The sequence below is a fragment of the Sinocyclocheilus anshuiensis genome, unplaced genomic scaffold, assembly GCF_001515605.1.
Source record: "Sinocyclocheilus anshuiensis isolate Anshui unplaced genomic scaffold, SAMN03320099.WGS_v1.1 scaffold1144, whole genome shotgun sequence".
Classification (NCBI taxonomy): Eukaryota; Metazoa; Chordata; class Actinopteri; order Cypriniformes; family Cyprinidae; genus Sinocyclocheilus; species Sinocyclocheilus anshuiensis.
The window spans coordinates 716,180-742,920 of NW_015551101.1; the positions used below are offsets into that span (position 1 = coordinate 716,180).

The following is a 26,741-nucleotide window of genomic DNA, read 5'->3' on the forward strand; positions in this document are numbered from 1 at the left end:
ATCCCACTACTGATTAGAGGGAAAAGGCAAAAGAGTGTAAATCTGAGGACACTGAACAGCAGGCCAAACAGATTGTATATCCTCTCATGCAAAAACACCATTAGAAAGGCTTGTGATAAGTTTTCTGATATCAGGTTTTTTTCTTGCCACTTTGAACTCTGCTTCTGGAATTTCTGACATGATATTTTAATTGGGGTAAGGCATTACTTTCCAGTTTGGTCATGCATTGTGGATGCAATGTCAGTTAGATGCAGAGCACTGGCAGCATCACCAGATATCTGCACTGAGCTAACTGCCCCACACCATGGTATGGGTTACACAACGTAACACACATGCACATGCAACACATACTGCCATCACTGCAGGCACCACTAGATGGTATGTTGTACACATGTAAGAATTAAAAGAACAAAAGAAAAGTGGGTGTAGCAATTCATTCATGCAGGCTGGGTCCGATATTCACCCCAAATTTCAAAACCATACATGCATTCACAGATGTGGAAGTGCAGTGAAACAAACTAGAGCATATATATATATATATATATATATATACCACCTAATAGAAAGTTGCAAACAATAATTTTATATAATATGTAGGACATATTTTGTATATGCAAGTGTGGGAATATGTATTTGTATAAGTTTTTTTTTTTCTTTTTTTAAATTTGTGTCATTTAATAACTATTAATAAGAATAATTTTTAATAATTTATTCAATTCAATTTTGTAATAATCATTCAGTACTTCGTTGTAGAGCACAGACTATTGTCCTATTGGCATGTATGTAGGCTACTCATAATTTTATAAGACCGTACATCTCAATAATACATCAATAATAGACGTTTTAAATATGGCAGTTGTATCTGTATTATGTCATGTTTTATAGGCCTAGTTGACAACTCTGTGAAATACACCAACAACTCTTTTAGACCCTTAAATGTCATAAATGTTGCCTATGTAATGAGCCGGTTTTCAGATCAACAAGTCCCAGAATCATGTAGCCTAGCGTTTGCAGGCAGAAATGGTGAAGCAGTGGGTGGATGTGGATGTGTGTCAGTCTTGAAATGGTTAAACGAGCGGCGTCTCCACCCGATGCTGCCCAGACGCTGACGGCTGCAGGTGATAGTTCACTCCGCAGACCACGAGCGTTTTCCGAAGAAACACGGGAGCCGGTGCGGTGTCTAGTCATACAGCTGCCAATGAAGGTGTCTTTTCTATAAAGAAATCTTTAATTTACATTTGTAACTGAGGGAAAACAAGCACATCGCAATTACTCTGCTGAGGGAAGTGCGCAAGCGCGTACGCTAAGATACAGGGAATTTCAACATTGGAAGGATTTCTTTCATCAGAAGGGACATTTAAAGGAAATAGCATCGCTGTTCTGATTAAAAAAAAAATATTTTATGCATTGTGGTCCACATTTCTGAATCGTTTCTCTTTAGATTCAAGCCTTCGCCTCGTCGTTATCGATCATGGCATGGCCCTGTATTACCAGGGCTTGCTGCATCAACCGCTTCTGGAGTGAGTTTGACAAAGGTGACATTGCAGTGCCTTTGGTTTTCACGAAGTATTCAGATGTGGCCGAGGTGCAACATCTGCACCCTCAGCCCAAGCCATTAATATCACAGAAGCCGGTCATCACAGAATCCCAGCCTGCCCATAGCGCTCACCAGGAGGCGTCAACCAGAGCGACTCACGCCGCCGCTGATGCCGCAGCATCATCATCTCAAGACGGGTCAGGCGCTTCTGTGATGCGCGAGGATTTCAAAGCCTGGAGTGTGCGTCCGGAACCAAGCTGCAAACCCAGAAACGAGTTTCAGCCATCAAAGGCCCCTTTCAGCAACGTGACTCAGTACCAGAAAGATTATAAACCGTGGCCCATTCCGAAAAAAGGAGATCATCCGTGGATCCCCAAACAACCCACTCATGCTGCACCCTGTAAGGCTGAGAGCAAGTTCTCCAAACAGGAGCAGGCCGCTTCTGAGGTTGATACCGGTGTGGAAAAATGTGAGCTTGAAGAAAAACAGCACGAAAAAGAGAGTAAAGAAAGGAGAAAGAAGGTAGACAAAAAAGAGCATGTGTCAGAGGGGATCAAAATGGAGCAAGGTGTTGCAGTGGAGGGAAAGAAGAGGTCGGCTGCAGATGCTCGCAACAGGCAGATTAAGGAGGAAGTCACATCTGGAAGTTCATATAGGTACGCTGCTTCATTTTTATGCAGTTAATAACATGCCATTTTAAAGAAACAGATATTAGAATGAAAATATGAATTGGACAATATCTAGCCGTTTTGAGATTATTGGGATTGGCTGACAACTTTTGGTTCCCAGAACATCCTGGTAAACTTAGTTTATGGATATATAAAATAAAACTAAAATACTATATGTTGGCCTATATGTTTTCTTTAGTTTGTCACAAAAACTCCCTGCAACATTCTGGGAAGTGTTATTTGTTTATTTATTATTTTATGTATGTATGTATGTATGTTGCAAAAAATAACCTAGGAGCGGAGCCATATACTGTACATTCATCAGTTAGCAGCAATGTGTAATTTTTAACATCTGCCAACAATGCCCTTGTCTATTGATTAAATAATCACTTTTACATTAACTTTTCGTAAAAACTAAATATTATGTAAAACAGCTGTTCTTTTCATTTCAGGAGTTTTGTGTGCATCATTCTTTTGCGTTCATTTATTTGCATTATGTATCTGCATTATTTTATCAGCAACTTTATTTGTAATCCTGTTTTCTACATCGCCATTTAAACAGTCAGTATATGCTCATTTCAGCTGTGTCATCATCGGTTCTAAAACTCATAAAACCTATACATATTAGCAGACAAATATTTCCTAATTACCATGAAATTATAAAATTGATAATGTACCCAAAATCAACTCCCTTTTTGGGGGCTTTAATTCTGTATATTCTAGATCTGAAGGGGAACCAAACTTAGAGCTGGTCATAAAAACCCTCATTGATTATCCACCAATCTGATTACTGGGTAATTTTCTTTTACTCATCTACGCACAAGATAGAGGGAAAGATTTAGATCCAGTCTTTGAAAAATATCAAGTCACCAGTGTAATTTCCTCTCTGTGGGTGTCTACCCCAAAATATGTTGAGTCATTCTTGAGTTTTCAGATCATTTTGTGCACACTGACTCTGCATAAAGCTGTAATACAACAGATGCACCTCAATGCCCCAATTAGTTTGCCCTGATTTCTTTACAAGGCGTCTGTTTTGGTTGAGTAATTATGCTGAATATTGACTTTACTCTATTTAAATAGGTCAGAGCCTCAACATTAGATGCCATCTAAATAAAGCATATTGCCACATGGTTCTGATCTGTTTGTCAGGTTATTGGTTTTGGTCTTTAATGAACCACAAACCATTTTTGATTATATGTATAATTATTTAAGCCTAAAATTAATTTACAAAATCTCTTTGTTTCTCTAGGACGGAGTTTAAGGCTTACAGAGATGTCAAACAAGTGAAACCCATCAAAGCGAAATCTCAGTACAAACTTCTAGCGGAGGAGAAGACCAGCCTGGAGACCAGTTACAGTGCCACCTTTAAAGGAGAGCAGGTCAAACCTCAGGCCACAGATAACAAGCTGTTGGAGCGCCGTCGGATACGAAGCCTGTACAGTGAACCAAGCAAAGACTCCAGCAAGGTAGGATGCTTTCTCAGGTCACCAGTTTATGACCGATCACACAATTTGTTGAGCTATATTGCCCTGTTTTATTACCAAAATGATGAAATGAATAATTTCAGATATGAGGGTAATCATTAGAAACTTAATTACACTGTGAGTCATGAAATTGTAAAGCAAGAGTATGAATTTTTCTGAAATATTTTATTAATATAGGGCTCCAACATCTGTCAGTCTAATGCTATCAGTTCTGAGATAGAAAAAGTCTTAAAAGGACAGTTCATTCCATGCAGTGTTATTTTTATTTGTAAACGATTATAGTTATTTTCATGTTTACAGATTTTAGTCTAAGTAATTTTGTGTGCTTGTCATAATTATTAGTTTTTGTGTTTTATATATATATATATATTGGAAAAATCAAATAAAACTATTAAAAGACTATAAAATAAAACTACATTCCATGCAGTGTTATTTTAGTATTATTTGTAATCTGTTATAGTTAGTTTTCATGTTTTCAGATTTGAGTCTAATTTTATGTGCTTGTCGTTTTTATTAGTTTAAAAAAAAAAAAAAATTCTATATAGCTATTTTATTTTAATTTTAGTTTCAATTTTAGTTTTAGTAATTTTAGTACTTCAATCCAAACTTATTTATTTTTTTAGTTAGTTGCCGACGCAGAATTTCTCATTTATTTATGTTGAAAGTTTTCATCGAATATTTTCCTTTTATTTTGTTAATTAATGAAAACAATTTTTAATAGTTTTACTTAATAACAATGAGTGCATGACTTATTTTTTTAGAAGACGTTTTGAAGAATTTTTTTGGTTGCTATCTGCCATGCAGTTAAAAAATGTAATAAAATGTGCTAAAAATGTACTCGTCCTCAGGCCATCCAAGATGTTTGTTTCTTCATCAGAACAGATTTAAAAAATTTAGCATGACATCACTTCCTCACCAATGAATGCTGTGCAGTGAATGGGTGCCGTCAGAATGAGAGTCCACACCACTCTGGTCCATCAGTGTCTTGTGAAGTGAAAAGCTGTGCATTTGTAAGAAACTTACAAATTTCTCCAGATCTGTTCCAATTTAAAAAAAAAAGGTTTAAATCATGGATGGCCTATGAGTGTGTACATTTTCAATTTTTGGTGAAGTATTTCTACAAAAGAACGATTTGTTCATGGATCGGACATCGGAGGCTTTTTTACAGAAACATTCTTACTCAAAATCTTATCTCTTTAGTTAGAATATTTAAAAAAATAAGTAAAGAATTAAGATTTCTAGATTAAGGTTTCTGTTCTGAATAGTACATTCTTCAGAATTTCTTTATTTGTCTTCCACAGAAGAAAGTAATACGGGTTTGGAATGACTTGAGGATGAATAAATATCAGAATTTTCATTTTTGGTCAAATCACTCCTTTCAATGTAAAAGCAAATATGTTGAAACAAGGAGAGTTTTCTAGTGTTGATGTGCAAGTAATGTGTTGATGTAGCCCCTCCCTCTCTCACTCTCATAGGACTGTTCTGACAGTGACAGCAGCTCTGTTCTGTAGTCAGGTGTGTTCAGTGATTCTTTTGGACAGCATGGATCTAGAATATTTCACCATACAGCTGCACCATCACGGAGATCCTCAGTGGGGCCGAATCTGATTAAATCCTCTTCACAATGAGGATTTGCTGAACACTATGCTATTTTTTATTTTTTTTGCATGGAACAATAGTATCTTCACTATCAAGAGGGGCTCTATTTGGCTTCCACTGTAACTGAATACAAATGATTTCCGCAAGGTTACTGGCTTCAGAAACTTGGAGCAGAAGTGCCAAAAGATACTAATAGGGCTGCACTCCATTAGTATCAAAACTAAGCTCACATTGATCACTATTGTGCAAGGCATTTGCTTAAAGCATTGCTAGAATATGGAAACCTTGCAAAATAGCTGAAATCTTCCATAATTGGAAAGTAAAGTTAAAAGAGTCACATATTATATATGTTATATATAAACCTTTGTGACACATTTTGATAGCTTGCTTTAAAGGACTTGGCTTAGATCCAAGCTGTCATCGAAAACTAACTGCATCTCTTTATTTGAGTATGCAGAACAAATCACCTTTTGTTTTAAACACATCATCTGCATTTAGCACATTGAATAAGGCCTGAAAATCACATCCTAACACGTATTTCTGTCATGAGATACTAACTTGGATGCCACAATACTAATTGAAACATGATTCACATTTTCAGAATTATTTTATTGAAATCATTTTAAATGTACAGTTTGCACTGGAGGGCCAGTGATTGTGTTTCTACTGTAAATTACACACTTTTCCTGTTTATTTATTTGTTTTCTAAGTGTATGGCGCTCAGAAGGTCTGAGTGCTTACCAGAAAGGTTTGTGGGTAATAATGACAAACTACACTACACTGCTGTTCAAAAACTTGGAGTCTGTAATATTTTTTTATGTTTTTGAAATAAGTCTCTTATGCCCACTAAGGTTGCATTTATTTGATCAAAAATACAGAAAAAAACAGTAATATTGTCAAATATTATTATTATTCAAAGTAATTGTTTTCTATTTAAAATGTCATTTATTCCTGTGATGCAAAGCTGAATTTTCAGTAGCCATTAGCTCCAGTCTTAGTTGTCACATGATCCTTCGGAAATCATTCTATGATATGATATATTTTTTCCATTATATATATTTTTTTCAGGATTATTTGATGAATAGAAAGTTCAAAAGAGCAGCATTTATTCAAAATAGAATTCTTTCGTAAAATTATAAAACTGTTTTTAAAGTCACTTTTGATCAATTTAATGTGTCCTTGCAGAATAAAAGTCTTTCAATAAATAAATAAATATTACTGACCCCAAATTGTAGAATTGTAGTGTATATGGTAAAATTAATAAAGCATTTTTATTTTTATGTTTATTTTAAAAAACAAATTGGAACAGTTAAATGTACAATATTATATAATATATATGACAGTTAAAGGCACAATATGTAAGATTTTTTTATTAAAATATCCAAAAACCACTAGAACAGTTTTTTATATTTTGCTGACTTGTGTACTTACATTATCCCAAATGTTTCGATGAATGTTTAAATCCAGAGAAATAAGCAATTTTAACTAGTGACACAGACCGTGTCCATAGTGTCATTGTGTCGCCTGCTAATGACGTCATAACACCTCGATTTCCGGTTTTGTTTTGTAGAAAACATGGAAACACCAAAGACGCTTTAATATGTTGTGCGTTTTATTAGACCGGTGACGACCGCACAGAGTAGCATTATAACAGAACTTTCAAATGTATCTAGTATGATAAAACAGCGCTGCTTTTTTTCCCCACATACGCGCGACCGGAAGGAGAGGAAGCGGTCGACTGGCACAATAAAAGCTCCGCTGCTTTCGAGCCGTGTGTCACGCTCGTTCAGTGGCCTCGTTTCGCTTCGACGGCTTTCAGCCTCACCCTGCTTCATTCTACTACGTTAATAAATCATTAGCTCATCCATGAACATGATTTCTGCCCGAGTCCCATCGAATTGCATCGGCTGTGGGGATGAAGACAACAACTCCCATGATTCCACACTCAGTCACAGCATCATCAAACTACGCCTTTGTCTCTTTGTTTATTTTGAATATGTGCCCTCTAGCGGCGAAAATTACATAGTGTGCCTTTAAATATATAATAGACATTTATTCATGTGTGTTGTTTTGCAGTTTGGAATAATGCACCGAATGTCCCAATTTTTGTTCCTGTAGGTGGAGAGGCATAATATATCACTGTCCAAGCCAAAAAAGACATCAAGCCATAGCAAAACAGTGAAAAAAGCAAAGGAGAAGCCAATCGCTGGGAGTCAAGCTGCCAAGAAGAAAACCTCAGAGAGCAACCAGGAGCCAAAGCCAGAGGGAGGGGTCACCAAGAAAAGCAAAGAAATGATCAACAGACTAGCCGAGGCAAAAGATTAAGTGCACTTTTGTGTTTGGGGGGTTGAGGAGGCTATAATACGGAATAGAGGACTCTCATCCCCTTGTTAATGACCTTACTCTAATGGCCCGACTCTGATGGTGTCGTTACCTACGTATTGTAGTGGATCAAGGCTTGTCTGCTTGATTTGTCTTGACTGTGTGGCCACTGTCCAGTCTATAATGAATCTATCTTTGCTTTTGCCCTGCGTCTGCTCCCTTTCCATATACATCAATAGCTTTCTCTGTGGCAAAGATGATTCACGAATCCTTGTTGCATGCTGCCTCTGAGCAAATGACCATATGCCTTATTATATAAGATAAGGTTTTTGCTTTATCTTGCATTGAAGGATATTTACTGCAAACAATAATGGTCTTTTCTTTCAAGCAATCTAATGTGATATGGACTTCATTTAAAGTATATGGACCACTCTAATTAGATGCACCAATAGCATTGCTCAAACACTAAGATGTAATATTTGTCACCACACAGTTAGATTATAACAATGTTGTATTCCTCACAAACAGTCAACAACGAACACAAGAACGTCTTAACATCTCAAACTGCATGTTTAAAGATTGCGTGACACCTGAAATTAGCAGTTAGGAGCCTTACGAGTGCACAAGAGCACCATGTTTAACAAATGAACACAATCCAGCTTTACTTTTTGAGTATTTCAGTTCTTTCGACACCAGTGCCAGTCATTTTTAAACAAATTGAGGCATGGTCTCTCTTAAAGTGTTATTGTTACCTTGTAGTGTAGAGCATTATGCTATGGAGACCTATTTACGCTTAGCTTGCTCTGCTCTCAATAAAGCAACGTTCAAATGTGCTCTCATATGCATCATGCTATGTAATAAGAGAATTTGCTGATGTAAACCTAAAACTGCCTGCATTCCTTGCGTATGCTGTAAAATGGATGATTGACTTGGGAAGAATGCTGCTAAGCATACAGCTGAGGTCCATGTGACTGACAGACAGAAGCATGCCCTTCATAGTCATCTGTATGTTAATCATCATTCTGACCCGATCTGGTCTGGAGGGGTGAGAGCCCTCTCAGTGTAAATCTACAGCCTCTTGGTCCCGAGCTCCTCCTGGGTTGTCCTACACGTGCTGTGCACACCATTCTAGGTGCTATCCTCAAGCTATGCTTTCCATAACAGTAGTGCCTGTATATTGAGCAACATAGGGCCATCAGATGTCCAAGTGGTAATTCTAAGTGTGATGTGCTTGTGTTGTGAGCTTGCATTGAATGAAATGGATTAAAATCATTAAAGCAATACACGGGTGATGTGGTTTGTTACTTTGAACCCTTGAGGTTGATCATTCTCAAGACATGTTTTTAATGGAAAATGGTCTCATGCAACACATTTTGGATAGAACAGAAAAATTAAAGCATACATATCTATCTATCTATCTATCTATCTATCTATATCTATCTATCGTGTGTGTGGTTAAGGTACGTTTTGGGAAAAAAATGTCCCTTCAAGGATAGCAAAACCTGATATTTTTGTTAAAATGCATCAAGTTTTCAGTGAAGTTTGTGTTTGTTAGGAATAAAATATACTAAAATATAGAATATACAGTTTGTACAGTATAAAAATCATTACGTCTATGGAAAGTCCCCATCAAACATGGAAACACAGTGTGTATGTGTGCACGCTTACACTGAATGATATGGCATCAAGGCTGATGTCGGCACCAAGTTCTTAATAGAAAACGAATAGAACAGGAAATATATATTAGATTTTTGTTTCATTTTTGTATTGTTTTAGTTATGAAAAAATGAGTAATTTGACTTGAGAGCCTTTTTTAGATATGAATGAAGCATACTAGAGAAAAACTGACCCACAAGATTTTTTTAAGGAGACAAAATAAACTAATTTATGTAATGCTATTAATAAAACTAGAAGCATCTTACACTTTAAACACACAATTCAGGATGGTGGTGCTGCTGGCCTTCAATGTAAGAAAGAAAAAAAAAACATTGCAGATGCAGTGGACTCCCAGCAGCGACTCAGTCGTCCTCACAAAATTCAATAAATAATTAAAGTCTCAGGCTCTGCATAGTGCTGGCTATTTCAAGTTACTGCACGAATACTGTTTGGGTGTGGTATAGTGAACGTGAGCAATATGGGACAATGTAGCTTTCTAGTAAAAATGAAACTGTTCATGTATAACTCACTGAAATGTACAACACCACAGCTCTAAAGTCAGAGAACAGCATAAAAATTTCACATTCTTAAATCCAGCTACTTCTCATCATATTTGAATGAAGATTATAATGAATTCAGATTACTTTATCATCCATTTTTTTAATATTTGAAAACATGTCCTCACGTGCCCTCCAGTGGTTATTGCGAGTGCTGCTATTTTGAGTGCATCTCCCCCCACTTGTTTTTCTATTTTGAAACACAGGCTTAAATAAAACCAATAAAAATGATAACTATTGATTATATTTATGTTAACATAATACCAATAACAAACGTATATAATTTCATTTTATGTTTACGAGCTCCAATAATACTAGCCTAATAACTGTATAATATATGTTTCTTCTTGTTCTGTCCCATAGGCATTAAAATATATTGTTAATTCACTTCCACACAGTTGTAAACCTATATTTACTTTCGTCTTTCTGAAATTCCCCATGTCAGCAGAAAGTTTCAGCCAGGCTTTTATTTTGTCTGTGACTCGGAAACACGTCACGACCTTCTCCATCCTCCCAAACAAACAAATTACCCGCGTTCCTGTCTGTCTCCTCATCCGCTCAAAGTACATGAGCGGAAGTAAATGTTCAGATTTTGATTAAACATTACGAAGACAAACATTTTTTTTTCAGCGGATTAACTTGCACGGATTAATTGTTCACATCATTACTAGCAATGTACGCTAGTAAAGTAAATAAAGTCAGTTTTGATTTCATGCGGACTTTAAGGTAATTTAATTTCCCAAACAGCGAAGCAGTTTTACAGAACAGAGTCCAGTTGCTCAATATATTTTAAGACTATATGAATTTTCCTTTACATTAATGCCTGAATGTGCGCGCGCGCTTCTGAGCCTCGACCGGTTAATAAAACGGAACTAGGAAGTGATCCTCAAAGCAGATGACTCTTTAACGTCAGAGTAAGTGAATTTAATCATTCATAACCTCTCTGGCAGTATCAGGGTATTGTTTTGAGATCTGTTAGCTTGTGTATAGTGAAGCAAACAACCAGCACTCAACCTTGTTGAGATTACGAGTTAATAAACGTTTGTTTACATCGCACGAGCTGACGTCTTATAGCTGTTTTAAAAACACGTTTAGAGGGATGTCATTGCCAAATGCAATATCCTCAGTATTCAGAAGTCTTATTTATGTAGTTGTATGCTTTCTCAAAGGTTAAGATGGCAAAAAGAAAAAATGTTTCTAAAATAGTGGTGGCATGCGAGTGGGCATCATGCACTTTCAAGAGTCAAAGCATGGAGGAGTTGAGTGATCATATGTCTCTGCATCTGAAGGAGCATCTTGGGGAGGGAGATGCCATGGAGGAACTGGGTAGGATATTGTAATGCATGCATAAGTAGATGAATAAGGCAGATCTTTAATGCAATGTCTGTGGCAACATTTGAATTTTATGTAAATTGTAGGCAGTTCATATATTAAGATGGTTGTGTTTAACATCATGTCTGTTATAGAGGATTATCCGTGTCTGTGGAGGGGCTGTGAGTTCCTGGCGATGGGAAGCCAAAGCGAGCTAATCGCTCATGCCCATTTCCACATCTTCCACAGCAAGCTGAAATACATTGGGACTCAGCTCCTTGAATCCCACCCTGAACTGCCTAGTTGCACTCAGGATCTTCACAGCAGCAGTCTAGTCCCAGATGTCTCTGAGGGGTTCGTCTGTCAGTGGCAGCAATGTGATGTTAGTATTGTAGCATGTTGACTTCTGTTTTACTTTGACCCAAAAAGTGACAATTTGCTGAAAATGTTCTTAGTACTTGCCCTCAGGTCATTCACGGTGCAGGTGAGTTTGTTTTTCCATAGGAACAGATTTGGAGAAATGTAGCATTACATCACTTGTTCACCAATGGATCCTCTGAGCCTGCAGTGAATGGGTGCCGTCAGAATGAGAGTCCAAACAACTGATTAAAACATCACAATAGTCCACAAGTAATCATCAAGTCCTCTATCCATAATATTGATTTCTCGAGTGAAAAAGTCGGTCTTGCTGAAATTCATTCAAGAAATATCCACAGATTAAGTGAAGTGAAGTGAAGTGACATGTGGCCAAGTATGGTTACCCATACTCAGAATTAGTGCTCTGCATTTAACCCATCCTAAGTGCGCACACACACCGTGAACACCCACCCGGAGCAGTGGGCAGCCATTTATGCTGCGGCGCCCGGGGAGCAGTTGGGGGTTCGGTGCCTTGCTCAAGGGCACTTCAGTCGTGGTATTGAAGGTGGGAGAGAGTGCTGTACATTCACTCCCCCCACCTACAATCCCTGCCGGTATGAGACTCGAACCCGCAACCTTTGGGTTACGAGTCCGACTCTCTAACCATTAGGGTGCATTAAGCACTGTTTACAAATATGTCGGTTTTAAAAGAACAACAGGGGATGGACTTTTTCCATTGCACGAAATGTTATTATGGATTACGGACTGGTCATTTGGCCAGAACTGGTGGTTTTAAGTTAAAGATTAATTTGTTATTATTGACGGCACCCTTTCACTGCAAAGGATCCACTTTGTGAGCAAGTGATGTAATACTAAATTTCTCCAAATCTGTTCCAATGAAGAAGCAAACTCATCTACATCTTAGATTTACCTGAGTACATTTTCAGCAAATTTTAATTTCTGGTTGAGATATTCCTTTAAATTAGACGTTATATAATGAGCTTGTCTGTTTTTTTGCTTTTTCAGAGTTCCTTTAATAACCCTGAGTGGTTCTACCGTCATGTTGACATGCACGCACACTGCACTGAGCTCCAGCCGCTTCCTGATCGACAGCAGGCTCTCTTCTGCAGCTGGTCAGGTAGGTGCTTTCTGCAAAACAGGAATGTTTCACCAGTGTTTATAATGTTCTTATGTGAAACGCTTTTGCTATTTTTGCAGGCTGTGATGCTTTCTTTAAAATCAAGTACCGTCTCCGTGAGCATCTGCGCAGTCATACACAGGAGCGGCTGGTCGCTTGCCCCACCTGCGGCTGTATGTTCTCCAGCAATACTAAGTTCTTTGACCATATCCAGAGACAAGCAGAACCAGAAGGTCAGTTTATTTCAAATAGTTTCTCTTCACTCGCTGACAATACAGCAACACTGATGTTTAAGAATGTCCATGAAATGTCTCTAAGTCTGTAGTTGTTCCATAAATATGTTTTATTGCAGATTCTCTAACATGTAGACATTGTGACAAAGCATTTGCCAACGAGAGGCTGCTGAGAGACCATGTTCGTCAGCATGGTGAGTTCAAGTTTGATTTGTAAGTTAAACTTTTGAGATTGGGATACACAATATATCAATACCATATCAGTTACTGGCTGATATTGGAGATTTAAGTTTAATGGATATGAAATTATGCATGCTCATTTTACATTTACATTATAATATAATTTACATTGTACATTATAAAATATGTATTCTATATTCTTTATTTATTTAGGCCAAATAGTACTATGGAATTTTAATATCAGCCATAGCATGAAAATAATTATCAGATTATGATATTAGCCAGAATCCTAATTTAGGATGCTTTTTAAAAGAACGGTATCTTCTGGAAAACAGTATTGTTCTTTATAGATGCTTTATGCCATGTTAAGTAATATTTATTTATATACTGCTTTATTCAGTACAGATTGTTTCAAAGCAGCGCAGTGATAAACAGTAATACCAGTATACTTTTTTTATTATTTTATTTATGGTTTTTAAGTTTTGTTAAATACAGAAAGAAAGAAAGTAAAAACGGACGAACAGCAAAACAAACAAACAAAAACTGCTGAACTTCCTCATTAATGAATACAAAGCAATTATTGAAAATACTGAAGATAGACACATAAAAAAAACCCAATATTGCTTTATAAACCAGATCGAAAATAACAGTATTAATAGTGTCTTTATTCAGCTCAGTTTAGTTTTGTTTTCATTCAGCAGTGTCCGTGCATTCAAATTCATAATGTTACTGAATATTAAGTGTCTTTTACACCTATAAAGATATCGGAGTTTCTTCTTTCTTTTTTTGCAGTGAATCATATAAAATGTCCTCTCTGTGACATGACATGCACGTCCCTTTCCACCTTGAAGATCCATATCAAATTCCGTCACTGCGATGAGAGGCCCTTCCCGTGTGACTTCTGTGAGAGCAGGTGGCTGCCGAGAGTTTTCGCACTGTCCACATACACTCAATGAAGTACTGAAGAATATATTGCTTACATTTTATAGTTTATCTCCTTACCTTTAGCTTCAAGAACCAGCATGATCTGCGGAGACACATGGAAACTCACAATGAGGGAGCAGCATACCACTGCACAGTAGAGGGCTGTGGATACTCTTCACGCATGGCCCACACCATGAACCAGCACTATAAACGAGTACATGAGGTCAGCCAGCAGAGGGTGCAGTAACCTCAGCCATGGTTCATATTTAAAGGAACGTTTTTGAGTTGAGCTGTACTTGTAGCATTTGAGTCTAAATGTTGATTATTACAGAAAATAATTCTGACACATCTATACCGAACTATGAAACTAGTGTGATAGAATTGTTTACTGATCTTGACTGTGCAAAGACTGAATCATGTTGGCAACACATAACATTTTATTATTTTGACTTTTTAATTTATATATATATTTTTTTTATTATTTTTAAAAAATGTAATTATTTAAAAAAAATTATCATTTATTTTATTGTTTTACATTATTTATGTTTTTCATATTAGTGTTGATGTGATCAATTGTGTAAACTGCCTTTTACACATACAAAAGTATTAGTAGTTTTATATAGTAAAGGTGTTTTTTTAGTATCATGATGGAGATGCTGTTGTACTTAGCATTGTAAGTTAAAATTTTAATATTTAATGCTTTATTTGTTTAAATTTTATTTGTAAATATCTGTACTTTTTAAATTAATTTTTATTTCAGTTTTAGTTACTTTAGTACATCAAGTTAAACTATAAATGTTGCACTGACGATTAGTTGGAGTTATATAAATATATATAAAACTTAACACAGTTTATTTTGAGTAATGGCTTTTTTTTAGGTTTAGTTAACTATTAGTAATGTCATAAAATAACATGTATGGAAACTGTCTGCAACAGGACAACATGGTTCCAAGGTATAAATGTCACCTTTGTGACAAGACCTTCTCTTGGTGTTACACACTCACCCTCCACCTTCGAAAGAAGCATCAACTCAAATGGCCATCTGGACATTCCCGTTTTAGGTATGCAATTAATAGTATCTTAAAATGTAATTAGTTGCTTCTGAGCTATTAATTTGCCTTCACGCACTAAAAATTGCTTGTTGAACAGGTACAAGAAGGACGAGGATGGGTATCTGCGGCTCAACATGGTGCGTTTTGAGACTGTAGAGGTTACGGAAGAGTTGATCAAAAACATGGCTGAAAAGCGCACCCCTCGCAAGGTCTCTGGTTCAACCAGTCACTCCAAGGAACCCATGCTGCATCCCGACAGCGGCAATAGCACTCCCCAGCATTCTTCCTCACCCTCCTCTCCTTCCTCATCTTCTTCAACCTCAGAGCTCCTGGAGGGAACTGACAGCAGTGGATTAAAAGGCGATGAAACATCTGTGTATTGTGTGTTGAACACTGTGACTGAGGTCAGTGGGGATCCAGAAGAAGTGGCCCAACCTGCAGGGCCATCAGGGGCTGTTAGAGCTTTGGCTGCAGTGGCTAGAGGTCTAGGAATGGATGTGGTGTAATCTCATACCTATCAAATGCAGTTCTTATCAGAGATAACCTGTGTAAGAATACACAACCTGTTTAACCTCCATAGATTAAACATTTTCCATTAGATCAATGTTTTTATTAACTAATATGCAAAGTTTAGAGGCTGATGTTTTTTTTAAGCATTTTTTAGGTTTTTACATGATCTCAGGTGTCCAATACATATTTGTACTTTTTTTTGTTCTCCATGTAGCACTCTGGCTGTTTTTTATTTTTATTTTATTTTACATAAATTTTACCTTTGATATTTTTAGCTCTGCATTTTAAAACATTTATTTTTGCTTTTATTTTGTATAAATTACCAGGAACAATAAGATACATTTTTGAGTAGGTAAGTAGGTAACATCTAATTTATTTGTTTTGATACTTGTTGAATATTTTGCATATTGTGCTGTATTATGGTTCCATTGTTGCCTTGCTATAGTTGTAAATAGTTGTGTATTTTTTAAAGTCCTTTAGTTTCAAATATATTGTTAACATTCAAAATGAACAAGTAATTTTTTTTTCACCTCAGAAGTCATTTTAATTTTTTTTTTTTGACAAAAAAAAAATAATTTCCACCACTGTACATTTCGACTACACATTATTTCACATGAAGTGCTTGATATACATAAGTCTGTCAGTTTCTGATTAAGTCCAGCTCACCGAGTCACAGTGTCTCTGTGTGGGTGCGAAACAGGTCTGTCTGTGAGAGGGGTCGGCCGTGCTGCCAGCATTGGAAAAAGCGGGTGTGGTTGGGCGTGCATATAAGCAGCAGGTAGAGACCTACTGAGCGAGGTGTAATGTGGGAGCCCTGTGCTGGGGTAAGCCACCGCGAGGAGTCCTGGAGGTGGTAAGTGAGGATCCAGTGCAGTATAATGCATAGCCAACAGGCGGCTACGCTCGCTTTCTTCTCTCAGGAAGGCCAAACGCTGCCGTTCCTCCAGTTGATTCCTTTGCTCCAAGGCCATGGACTGCAGAAATGGCTCACGTGGGTAAGCAGGGTGCCCCATCATGGCACGTTGCAGGGGGTTGGTTCTTATTAAGAGGTCCTTCCCTAAGGAGTCCCTCCGAGGAAGATCTAAACCTTGGTAAACATTCCGCATAGACTCCCAGTGTTGAGGCGAGTAAGGCAGCCTTTCGGCTCCAGGTAGTGGACCCATTCCCAGAAAAGGTGAGACTAGCCTAGTCCTGTCAAGACCAGGGTGGCCAGCTGGGATTCCTATTGGCAAAGGAAGAGTTGAAAGAGATGAAGCGTTAATAGCAGGGGCTCTGGGATCCTGCCATGGTTTTTCCAAAACTTTCTGGTGTGTTGTAACCTCATGGTCCTGGTCGTCTCTCTTCTCCTCCTTCACTCTCACCTTGCTGCTCTTGGCATGGGGTTCATATTCGACTCTAATCTTCTTCTCAGCTGGCTCCCAGGGTTGGCTATCACTGTTTGACCGCTTGAGATCCTCTCTCTGTTGCTTGGGTGATGAACTCTCTTTTCCTGCTGGCTTGTCCTCAGCGGGCTGCTGCTGCTCGCTTTTGACATCCTTTTCTCTTTTGTCACTTTGGATCTCTTTGTGTGTTGGCTCCTCAGTTTCTCGAGTTTGTTGCGGAAGCTCTTGGGCTTGTGTTTTCTCTCTTGCCTGCTCCAATTCCTTGGTCTCATCAGGAGAGGAACTTTTGAAGGACTCTGTTGGTTGTTTGTTGTCCAGTGCACTATTCCTGATGGGTGGCAAATGCCTTCCATTTGATTTCTCTTTTGGTTCCCTGCAATGATTGAAATAAATGATTATCTATTTAAACTCTTAACCAGGAGGTCAACTCTAATAATTCTTGATCAGGTAGGTTATCTAGGACCAGGGGTGTCCAATCCTGTTCATGGAAGGCCAATGTCCTGCGGAGTTTATCTCCAACTTGCCCCAAACTCACCTGCCTAGAGGTTCCTTAGATAATCCTGAAGACCTTAATTAGCTGGTTTAGGCATTTAATTAAAACTGAAGATAAACTCTGCAGGACAGTGGCCTTCCAGGATCAGGAATGGACACCTCTGGCTTAGGCAGTTTGCTCCTGAAACACATCACGGAGGTCTACATAACTGCAGAAAGCAATCTGATAGCATTCCCAACTGTTCAATAACAGTTGCTCGGCTAGTGCAGGACTCCTTGGAAGTACCCAATTTGAAAATCTTTCCAGAACTAAGTGCCCATTTAGCAAATATGGCAGCAACCTGGTCACAAACCTTTGGGGATGCACATGCTGACTGAGCAACTGTCATTGAAGTGAATGCTGACGGATAGGATTCTGTCAAGATCTTCTTGATCTTGGAATCGCAAAATAGCTGGTACGTACCGTTCCTTGTCATCTTTGTTGTCTAGGGAATCTCTTGTAATCGCTGCTCTGTCTGGTATGGAGGGAGCTCTCTCAGTTTCAGAAGGCCTTGGACACAAAGGCGGCGTTGGGAAGGATGAGGGTGTCTGGTGCAATCTGTTCCAGGTCTCCAGTTGTCCACTTGAAGTTGGCACCGTTTTACCATCTTTAGTCCCATGTGCTGCATTTGGTGCTGTGAATGCCCGAGAGTAATTATCGTCAGTCAGAGGAAGACTGCATTTTTAACCTACAGCAAAAGCAGATCCTTTCATGTCAGGATAAAATATATACTTACTTAGTGTTGGGTTTCCTAGTCCTCCAAAGGCAGATGAACTCAGTGTACTTAGGCCTCCAAAGGTGAGTGGCTTATTAAGAGACTCTACACAATAACAAGGGATATGGGAGTTTAGAATTTGAGGAGTAATGTTGGTCTAATATGAATTAAATTTTGAAGTCAGACGTAATCTTACCACGATGGGGGATTACACTGTGGAGATTGTTTGGGGTATGCGGTAAGGGTCCATAGGGCGAAACTGAAGGGTGTGTGGGACCTAACAAGACAGATGTAGATACTGGTTAGCACAGTCCTGTTTCTGTCAGACAATCTCTAATAAACATCACAGGACACTGCTTACTGAGATCATGGGGATTCATTAATGTTGACACTGGCAGTACCTAACCCTACCCCAGTCCTGTCCAGTCCCGTTTCTTAAGAGCCAACGTCCTGCAGAATATAGCTCCAACCTGCCCTAAAATACCTGGAAGTAATCCTTTAAGTAATCCTGAAATCTTTAATTAACTAGTTCAGATGTGTTTAATTACAGTTGGAGCTGAACCTCCCTCTAGTAGGAGGACTGGACTACCTTAAAATCAATTGGAAGTACCAGGTTGATATGAGTGCACCGTGTTAATCCATAACCCTATAATCTAATTGGTTGAAGGGATGTTGTTCCAGGACCAACAACTTGGTGATCCAGGAACATCCCATTTGGCTAAATTACAGTAACTAGTGTGGATTTGATCCATGCTGTAATTTGTACCTGCATTAGAGAGGATGGTGGAGGGACGGGGTAAATCACGTGGCTGCAGTCCCATGAAGCTCGAGACAGATCGATTCAGAAACTCTGGCTTAAACCCAAAGTCTAATTTATGTGGCTCAATCTGCATATGCTTCTGTAACCCCAGGAATAGAAAATGGTTACATTAATTACAGATTACTTGTCCAAAACTAGATATATTCCACATCTTAAAAAAGAACAGTTATTTCTTTTGCGCTTGCCTTATTTTTTTGCTGATGATGGTAAACTTGCCATGCAATGTGGACATGCATTGCACACCACTTCCCAGGTTTCTAAGGAAAATGAAAATAAAAAAACAATGAATGATGGGTAAAGAATTGTGATTTACTAGGTTAATAAAAAGGAGTTGAATAATCACATGTAAACCTTACCTTTGGTTTAGGACACATGGGGTCAAGAAGCTAAAAAAAACCACATTACATTATCCTTCTTATATTTCTTCAATGATAGACAGAACAGCTGTAAATATTTAATGAGACACATGAACATGTATGGCTCAGATTTTGACCCATTAGAGAAGCCTTGCAACAGATGCTAAATGGAAACCTACTCTGGAGTCCTTCTGTAAAAGTTGGTGTGGCACAGATCCTGGCCTTGACACCACATCTAGTAGGTTGGAGGCCTGCAAATACAAAATTTGTGAATACTACGTCTATATTCATTTACATTGTTAACATGATCATGAATTGTGCCCTGTTCTTCCACAGCACACATTCTCTTTTATATAAGTAATTATATAAGTGTGGCTAGCCCAGCCTTTACATTTATTATTATTCCTGGCCTTTAAAAACAGGCTTTGCAAATGTGGGTCTGAAAATAAACACTGCAGAATCTCATCTGAAAACTATAGAAAACCACAAGACTTTTCTTGTTTTTTATTTTCTTTCTTTGTGGGAGGTCATCTCAACTCAAGAAATATCAAGTTATTCACAGGCTTCCTTTAGCGTCGTCAAGGCCTTTTAAGAATGCTGTGTTTCAAACAAAACAGAAAGCTAAGAGACATAGTGGCAGGCAAACCTTGGGCTGAAAAGCTCCCTGGAGAGAGCTGAATGGTCCAGCAGGTGGAACCATAGGAGGTATTCCAGTCATTATTGACGGATAGGACGGGACCAACTGTAGGGAAACAGCAGAAAAATGTCATTAATTTCAGTAAAAAACAAAAGTGTGTTCATGCTGATTTAGAACACAAAAGCATTTCTGTGTCTGGCCTTTAAAGTGAAATCAAAATTGACCCTATTTAAGTAAAGTACATTGCTGAACTTAAGTTTACATCTCACAATTTTTTTTTTTAAAGATTTATTTTTGGCGTTTTCGCCTTTATTATGATAGGACAGATCAGAGCTGACAGGAAGCGAAGTAGGAGAGAGATGGGGGGTGGGATCGGGAAAGGTCCTCGGGATTCGAACTCGGGACGCCCGTAGCGCAACAGCACTGTATGGTGACAATTCTGTTTTTTTTTTAAGTTTCTGTCACTACATAAAAAATACTAAAGGAAATTGTGACTTGAAATTCTTCTTTGCTTTCAATTGCAAATTTATCTCACAATTAGATCTAGTTTATTAGATATAATAATTAAAACTTGTCTTAGAATTGCAAGAAACAAAGTCAGAATTGTGAGATATAAACATAATTAAGGGAAAAAATTCAAAATTGTGAGATATAAACTCAGAATTCTGACTTTTTCCATACAATTCTGAGTTCACATCCCATAATTCTGTTTTTTCTTCCTCCACATAATTAAAAATAAAAACGGTAATTGCAACTCTGAATTCTGGCTTTTTTCTTGCAATTGCAAGTTTATATCTCACAATTGCGGGGAAAAAAAAGGGTAAGAATTATGAGATAAAAAGTCACAATTACCTTTTTTTTTTTAATTCAATGGCGGAAACAGGATGAATGAGATGGATGAGTAAAAGAAACATGCAACTCAAATCACTGGCCATGATGTGCACAAGATATAGCTTACATTGTGTCTATGGAAGGTGTCCACTTTAGCGGGGTATTTGTCAAACTGCAAGAAAAGAGAAAAAGAGATATTTACCTTCACTTAGTGACTTTGTACATTGCAATTGGTAGAATTTCAGCTCAAAACATTGATTATTATGAGCACTGATTAAGAGTATTTCTCCTCACTTGGCTGGCAGGGGTACGCACCAGTGGTGCTGCTGGACTGGGCATGATGGAGTGGGGGAATGGAGTGAAGGTGTGCTGATGTGTGTGTTGGTGTGTGTGCTGGTGCTGGTGGAACTCTGTGCGCAGGTAGGCCGGGGGAGCTAGAGTGCCTCCTCGATCGACAGTCTGGGAGGCCAGGAAGCGAGAGTTTAACTCTTGTCGCAGTAGGTCATGATCTAAGGGGCACACGGCAGAGCGAATCAGAGCACAGCTAGCAGATATGTGATTTATTTTTTCAGTCCGTATGGTGCTGCTGTACCTGTGTAGGGAGCTGTTGCTGGCGCGCTGGGCACTGGCAGAGCACTTCCTGTTAAGAGGGGAGGAGGAGGAGGCAGGGCTGTCGTCGGGGCAAACATGTTGAGGTGTTTAGAAAGGGGGATGATTACAATGCTCTTCTTTACTAGTGCTGATGCACTCCGAGTGCACAAAAGTGACTACAAACAACTTGTTCCTTCAGTCTTTCTTGGGTTCTAAATGTCTCCTCCTTGTGGCATTTTGCTCGTTGTTTTCTGCTCTCGCATTTGTGGTATTAGCAACATCAGCAAGACCTGCAGGTCAATAAAAATACTGAGTCAACACATGGCATACTAGGCCAGATAATTAGAGAATCCGTATTACCAAACAGTGATTTAGTCACTTTGAGTAGAACAAGATTACATTGCTTGCCCCGGCAAAACTCACTGTCATAATGCTACACTCTGTGCCCACTTCAATCTGTAAAATTATGGTCCCTAAATATAGTCATGACACGTTGCACCAGTTTTATCATTTAAAAATTTAAATATTGTTAGCTTGATTACTTAGAAAATATTTTTGATGGGTTTAATTAAATAATATACTATACATCTGCATTTACAGCTCATGGTGGGTCTGTAAAAGTTCATAAAAATGAAAATATATATTTTTTTAATTATTTAAAATAAATTCCCCTATGGAAAAAATTAATGCAATTTTAACTCCTGGAACCCCACTTTTGTGCTCAATTCCTGATTTAAATTAACTCCTCTCTTTCATTTTTCTGTTATAAATGTCACAAAATGGGGTTACAGTTCACACCGATATTAATAAGCATTCTTGAACTACTATTCACACATTTATGAGCAATAATGAAACTGCATAAACTATTTGAGGTAATACTGCAGTACTAACCAAAAATCTGAAAAATTAACATACAATACCACTGAAATGTTTAGGGCCAGTAAGTTTTTTTGTAAATACTTTTTCAGTAATAGTGCCATAAATTGATCAAAAGTGACAGAAAAAAATGACATTTATAATATTACAAGAGATTTTTCAACTAAATACTGTTCTTTTGAACTTGATGTTCATCAAAGTATTAAGTAGCAAAACGTTTAACGTTTGTAATAAGAAATCTTGGGCACCAAATCAGCATATTAGAATGATTTCTGAAGGATCATGTGACACTGAAGACTGGAGTAATGATGCTGAAAATTCCGCTTTGCCATCACAGGAAAAAGAAATTAAAAAAGAAATAATTAAAAAAATAGAAAAAAATAAAAAAACTTACCACCCCAAAACTGTGTTAAAGCAAAGATAACAGTTCAAAATGAGGGAAGCAGATCTTGTAAAAATAAAAATAAAATAATAATAAAAAAATATAACGGATATCTCTGTTTTTACAGCATTAGCCTTTTCACGCACTGCCATACCACTGATGACGTCGGTTTCACCGTGACATTTACTGGTCCCTCCCGGGTGGGGGGCTAATAGTGAATGCAAATGTGATGAAGGGGTGAAATCCCTTAGGGATTGGCCCATCTATACAACCTGCAATTACCTCCTTTTGAACAGCACTCATGCACATAAAGCAAAGCAGTAAATCTCTTTTGTGTAGAGCTGTCAATTTGGGCCTTTTCTCCAGTACTGCTGTATCTATAGTGAAAGGTCTTTTGAGAGCCCCATAATGGATTGTTAGCTTCTCCGAGGGGTAGACCTCCTTTCGTGAACACCAGGGGTCCACGGTGGAGGGAAACACAAGGAGCAACTTATTCGCCTGAGCTGAGCTCCAAATCCCTTGTGATGAGCTGTTTGTATTGAATAGGACGACACAGTCGCAGGGGTCATTCAAACGTTGGGAACAGTAAACGTGCGTGGAGAAACGAACTAAACGTGAATCCCAAGAACGCAATACTTTATTAACTTCCAGATCTGTAATGAGATGAACGCACAAGTCTCAAGGGAGGAGAACAGACTAGTCCGTAATGAGTGGTACAGGCCACATGGCACAACTCAATAGCTGGACCGGCTACAGACTAATCGAGTAAAGCTAAATAATAAGCACACAGAGTCCTTAATAGACCCTCATAATGGCGCTGGTGTTTAAATCTAATTTGCATCCCGTTTAATCAAAGAACAGCGTGCGCTGATGTACCCTTCCATCAGACGTCGCAATAACCAAGAAATGAAAACGTCTGGCTCGTGTTTATAAGACAAGGTTTCGCTTAAACTGCTTGTTTTCAATTAGTGTCATGGCACGGTAATGCTCTATTTTAATGCAGGTCAGGAATTAAGCTAAGCCTCTTTTTGGAGCTGTCAGGCCACCAGCGAATTTGTCTTCCTGTGTCAGTTGGCAGCTGCCTTCCCCGAGCCATTTTTGTCATTCATCAAGCCCATTACTGGCCTAACCCTTCCAGGCATGCAGAAACGAATGGTCTAATCCCTTCATTCTCACAAAGACAAGATTAGCTGGAGGTTAAACACTCGTGTTCTTTAAATTTTGTCCTTGACATGGTGCCAGGGGAAAGCTCTTAATCTCGTGAAGGAGCAGTTGGAGGGAGCTTTGTGTGCATACAAAAGTAGACGAGCGCGGCTCAGGCGGAGCACAGGTAAGCCCTCCTAAAAACTCCTCATAATCTTCGAATCATGAGCATGTTTACCGTAGCCGTCCCTCTGCGGTTTTGTGCTCGCAGATGGCGGGAGACGTCTCGTAAATCATCCGGTGGCATCGAGGGCCGTGTGCGTTATTGCTAGGGCACAGTTGGCAATGACTCAAACTGAGAAACAGTTGTTCTTGTGTGCTGACAGGTTCTCACATGGTTTTTAGCTCGCTGTGAATGAAGCCCACTCAGCTAAGGTGCATCTGTTCGGCTGCACCTCTCTGACACTTTAACAATCTAGATAAGAAGAAACCACTATGCGGTTGGATTTCATTTGTGTGGGTTTGTATCATTGAAATGTGCTTAAACAAATACTCAAACTTCTATATTCAGGATTAGTCATCAACTGAAAACGGCTAAAAAAGCTCCTACCTCTGTTTTTGCACTCTCCACACCCCTGAATCGTGTAGGAATCCACTAGATCTGTTGGTCCAGGCTGTAATCTGGCAGGTTTAGAGAGTTGTCTCTGGTGCAGCGTTCAGCAGGCGTTCAACAGCTCTTGAATGAGACACAGGGGAACAGTATCTCTCTGTATTCTCAACTTGCCAGTCTGTCTGCAGGATCACAGTCTGTGGTGTTGGGTATCACACAGACTAAGCGAACACTTCCTTTATGGCGGTGCTCTCTCTCTCTCTCTCTCTCTCTTTTCCAGTTAATACATCAAAGCAAAAAGCCAACTGGGTGGTATGCACAGGATTTTCATGCTTACTGTGATTTTTATGGATCAAATCAGTAATACATGGTCTCGGCTTCGAAAGTGGGATTCTACACAGTTTTTTTGTTACAGTATTTGGTAACACTTTATTTTAAGAACCAATTCTATTAACTAGCTGCATGCATATTACTAGCACATTGGCTGTTTATTAGTTCTTATAAAGCACATATTAATGCCTTATTCTAGAAGACCATTTTTTACATCCCTTAATCCTACCCCATACCTAAACTTAACAACTACCTTATGAACTAATAATAAGCAGCAAATTAGGAGTTTATTGAGGGAAAACTCTTAATTAATTGTGAATATGTCTTCCCTATTCTAGCAAAACATTAAAATGGGTGCACATAAAGGTCTCGCTTTTCATGTTTTTTTTTTGCCTTAGAAAAGACTTCAATAATCTCACACATGCTTCATGAGTTTTAGAAGAGATCTCAACAATTTCTCAAAAGCAGTCCCCCAATTTGCCAAGATACCAAATCTTACAATCAAAACACCATTTTTTGCTTATAGTTTTCTCATCTTATATATATATATATATATATATATATATATATATTAATATTATTTTGCCTTTAAAAAGGACAGGCACATAGGGATGTTTTAAATTATGGTGAATTACTGTATTATTTATTTCTTGCCTTTTTTGTTAAATATAAATATCTTAGATATTTTTCCAATTTATTTTTCCAATTTAAAATAACTCCTGTGACGGCTAAGTTGAATTTTCAACTTTTGTGTGTCTTAGACGTTAATTAAAAAATTAAATAAAGAAATAAAATTTCACAACAGAGTAAATTTATATACCCATATAAGTTTACTCTGTCAGAAATTGTATTTCTTCATTACATTTTTTAATGAACGTCTAAGACACAGTTTATACTTAGATGGAATGTAACTGAGATGTCCATTACATCTCATGACCTACGAAAGAGTTTTCCTCTGGGATAACTTGAATTATACAGTATATACTAATCTCATTATCTTTGCAGTAAACATATCCACCCCCTCCTGCATGTCTCCTCAGTTTTAAAGCTTCAAATCCAAACAGCTTGAACAAAAGCGTAATTCCTCCTCCAAAACCTCATTTCATCAGCCATATACAGCATATGAGAAAATCAAGCCCTATTTGAGCAAGTCATCTCTTGTTATTATAACGTAATCCCTTTCCAAAGGATGATGAGAAAGGCCAGTTCAGGACACAGGCTAAGGATGTATAAATTGCTGTGAGCAAAATGACTGCATTCTCCCACAGCCAGTACAATAGGCGACGGTGCTCGGCGTAAACCGGTTTCATTATTCAGCGCTCAGGTTTCGTTCAGTCTGGGATTATCAATGTCCCTGATGCCTGTGGGATGTGTTGTCCCTCCCGCTTCTGAGAAACCGAGCCCCTGGAGCGCCAGTAAAACAATCAGCGGCGTGAAGGACGCTAGAGACTCGGATCCTAATAGATGACTTCACTGATGATAAAGGGCTCGTTGTGAGTCTTATCGCAGCGCTCAGTCACGGCTGTAACGTGTGTGAGAGCTGGGGGCAAAGTGAGCGCTAAAGTTGGATAGTCAAAGTGTTTATTTGAGTTGTGCTGAAAGCTCCAAACAGTCAGCTGTCTCGCTGATCTCTCAACAGCGCCGATCTCGGCTATACACTATCCCACGATGCTTGGGCCCGTCCCGGCTCGGGTTACCCTGCGAACAATGCCAACTCTGTTCTGACTGCCTATCTCACAGACTTTCGTTGTACTGACATGTATACCTATGTCTGCAATGGACAGAGGATGAACAGATTATACTATGGCCTTGAATAGTTTCACTTCTACTTTGAAAGTGATCATGCCTGTGAAATGCATTCTGGGCCCTGGATAGCATATAATCTTAGCACAGCCTTAACAAGCATCGCAGGAACGTGAAAAACCCTCTATCCAGGCCAGTCATTGCACATCGGCCAAAACCGTGGGCTGAAGCAAAGACAGCTCTGTGAATAGCGGTTCAGTTATTC

At 38.4% G+C, this 26,741-nt stretch overlaps 3 protein-coding genes across 9 annotated transcripts in view; 2 read left to right on the forward strand and 1 right to left on the reverse strand.

Annotated features, from left to right (window-relative positions):
- Window positions 1–1,078: 1,078 nt before the first annotated feature.
- map6b (microtubule-associated protein 6b) lies at window positions 1,079–8,848 on the forward strand. 2 transcript variants are annotated; one of them, XM_016452873.1, is made up of 4 exons: window positions 1,079–2,193; window positions 3,455–3,671; window positions 5,165–5,204; window positions 7,407–7,466. In XM_016452873.1, exons 1-3 carry the CDS (start codon window positions 1,472–1,474, stop codon window positions 5,198–5,200), a joined length of 975 nt encoding a protein of 324 aa, XP_016308359.1. In that variant the 5' UTR covers window positions 1,079–1,471; the 3' UTR covers window positions 5,201–5,204; window positions 7,407–7,466. The 2 variants fall into 2 exon arrangements, with proteins under 2 accessions (XP_016308359.1, XP_016308358.1); XM_016452872.1 differs by lacking the exon at window positions 5,165–5,204 and having other exon boundaries at window positions 7,407–8,848.
- A 1,641-nt stretch (window positions 8,849–10,489) lies between these two features.
- On the forward strand, window positions 10,490–15,764 carry LOC107662779 (histone H4 transcription factor). The gene is made up of 10 exons (XM_016452874.1): window positions 10,490–10,737; window positions 10,993–11,149; window positions 11,290–11,516; window positions 12,518–12,629; window positions 12,710–12,862; window positions 12,982–13,056; window positions 13,835–13,955; window positions 14,051–14,189; window positions 14,903–15,027; window positions 15,116–15,764. Exons 2-10 carry the CDS (start codon window positions 10,999–11,001, stop codon window positions 15,522–15,524), a joined length of 1,512 nt encoding a protein of 503 aa, XP_016308360.1. The 5' UTR covers window positions 10,490–10,737; window positions 10,993–10,998; the 3' UTR covers window positions 15,525–15,764.
- Window positions 15,765–15,883: 119 nt separating this feature from the next.
- LOC107662780 (autism susceptibility gene 2 protein-like) overlaps window positions 15,884–26,741 on the reverse strand; it is a 14,665-nt gene continuing 3,807 nt past the window's right edge. The window contains exons 3-16 of one of the 6 annotated variants that reach the window (XM_016452877.1): window positions 24,404–24,529; window positions 24,032–24,268; window positions 21,394–21,682; window positions 21,096–21,310; window positions 20,929–20,973; window positions 19,980–20,075; window positions 19,513–19,584; window positions 19,334–19,363; window positions 19,163–19,234; window positions 18,924–19,056; window positions 18,354–18,434; window positions 18,179–18,262; window positions 17,866–18,076; window positions 15,884–17,283 (exon numbers count right to left, since the gene is read on the reverse strand). In XM_016452877.1, coding sequence (XP_016308363.1) covers window positions 16,191–17,283; window positions 17,866–18,076; window positions 18,179–18,262; window positions 18,354–18,434; window positions 18,924–19,056; window positions 19,163–19,234; window positions 19,334–19,363; window positions 19,513–19,584; window positions 19,980–20,075; window positions 20,929–20,973; window positions 21,096–21,310; window positions 21,394–21,490 — 2,229 coding nt within the window. In that variant the 5' untranslated portion in view covers window positions 21,491–21,682; window positions 24,032–24,268; window positions 24,404–24,529 and the 3' untranslated portion in view covers window positions 15,884–16,190. The other 5 variants (XM_016452876.1, XM_016452878.1, XM_016452879.1 and 2 more) reach the window with 5 other exon arrangements.

Coding starts and splice junctions, on each gene's coding strand:
- map6b (XM_016452872.1), top strand. CDS start 1,472: ATGGCATGGCCCTGTATTACCAGGGCTTGCTGCATCAACCGCTTCTGG. Junction 2,194..3,454: donor ACATCTGGAAGTTCATATAG/GTACGCTGCTTC, acceptor TTGTTTCTCTAG/GACGGAGTTTAAGGCTTACA. Junction 3,672..7,406: donor CAAGCAAAGACTCCAGCAAG/GTAGGATGCTTT, acceptor TTGTTCCTGTAG/GTGGAGAGGCATAATATATC.
- LOC107662779 (XM_016452874.1), top strand. CDS start 10,999: ATGGCAAAAAGAAAAAATGTTTCTAAAATAGTGGTGGCATGCGAGTGG. Junction 12,630..12,709: donor TCTCTTCTGCAGCTGGTCAG/GTAGGTGCTTTC, acceptor CTATTTTTGCAG/GCTGTGATGCTTTCTTTAAA. Junction 12,863..12,981: donor GAGACAAGCAGAACCAGAAG/GTCAGTTTATTT, acceptor GTTTTATTGCAG/ATTCTCTAACATGTAGACAT.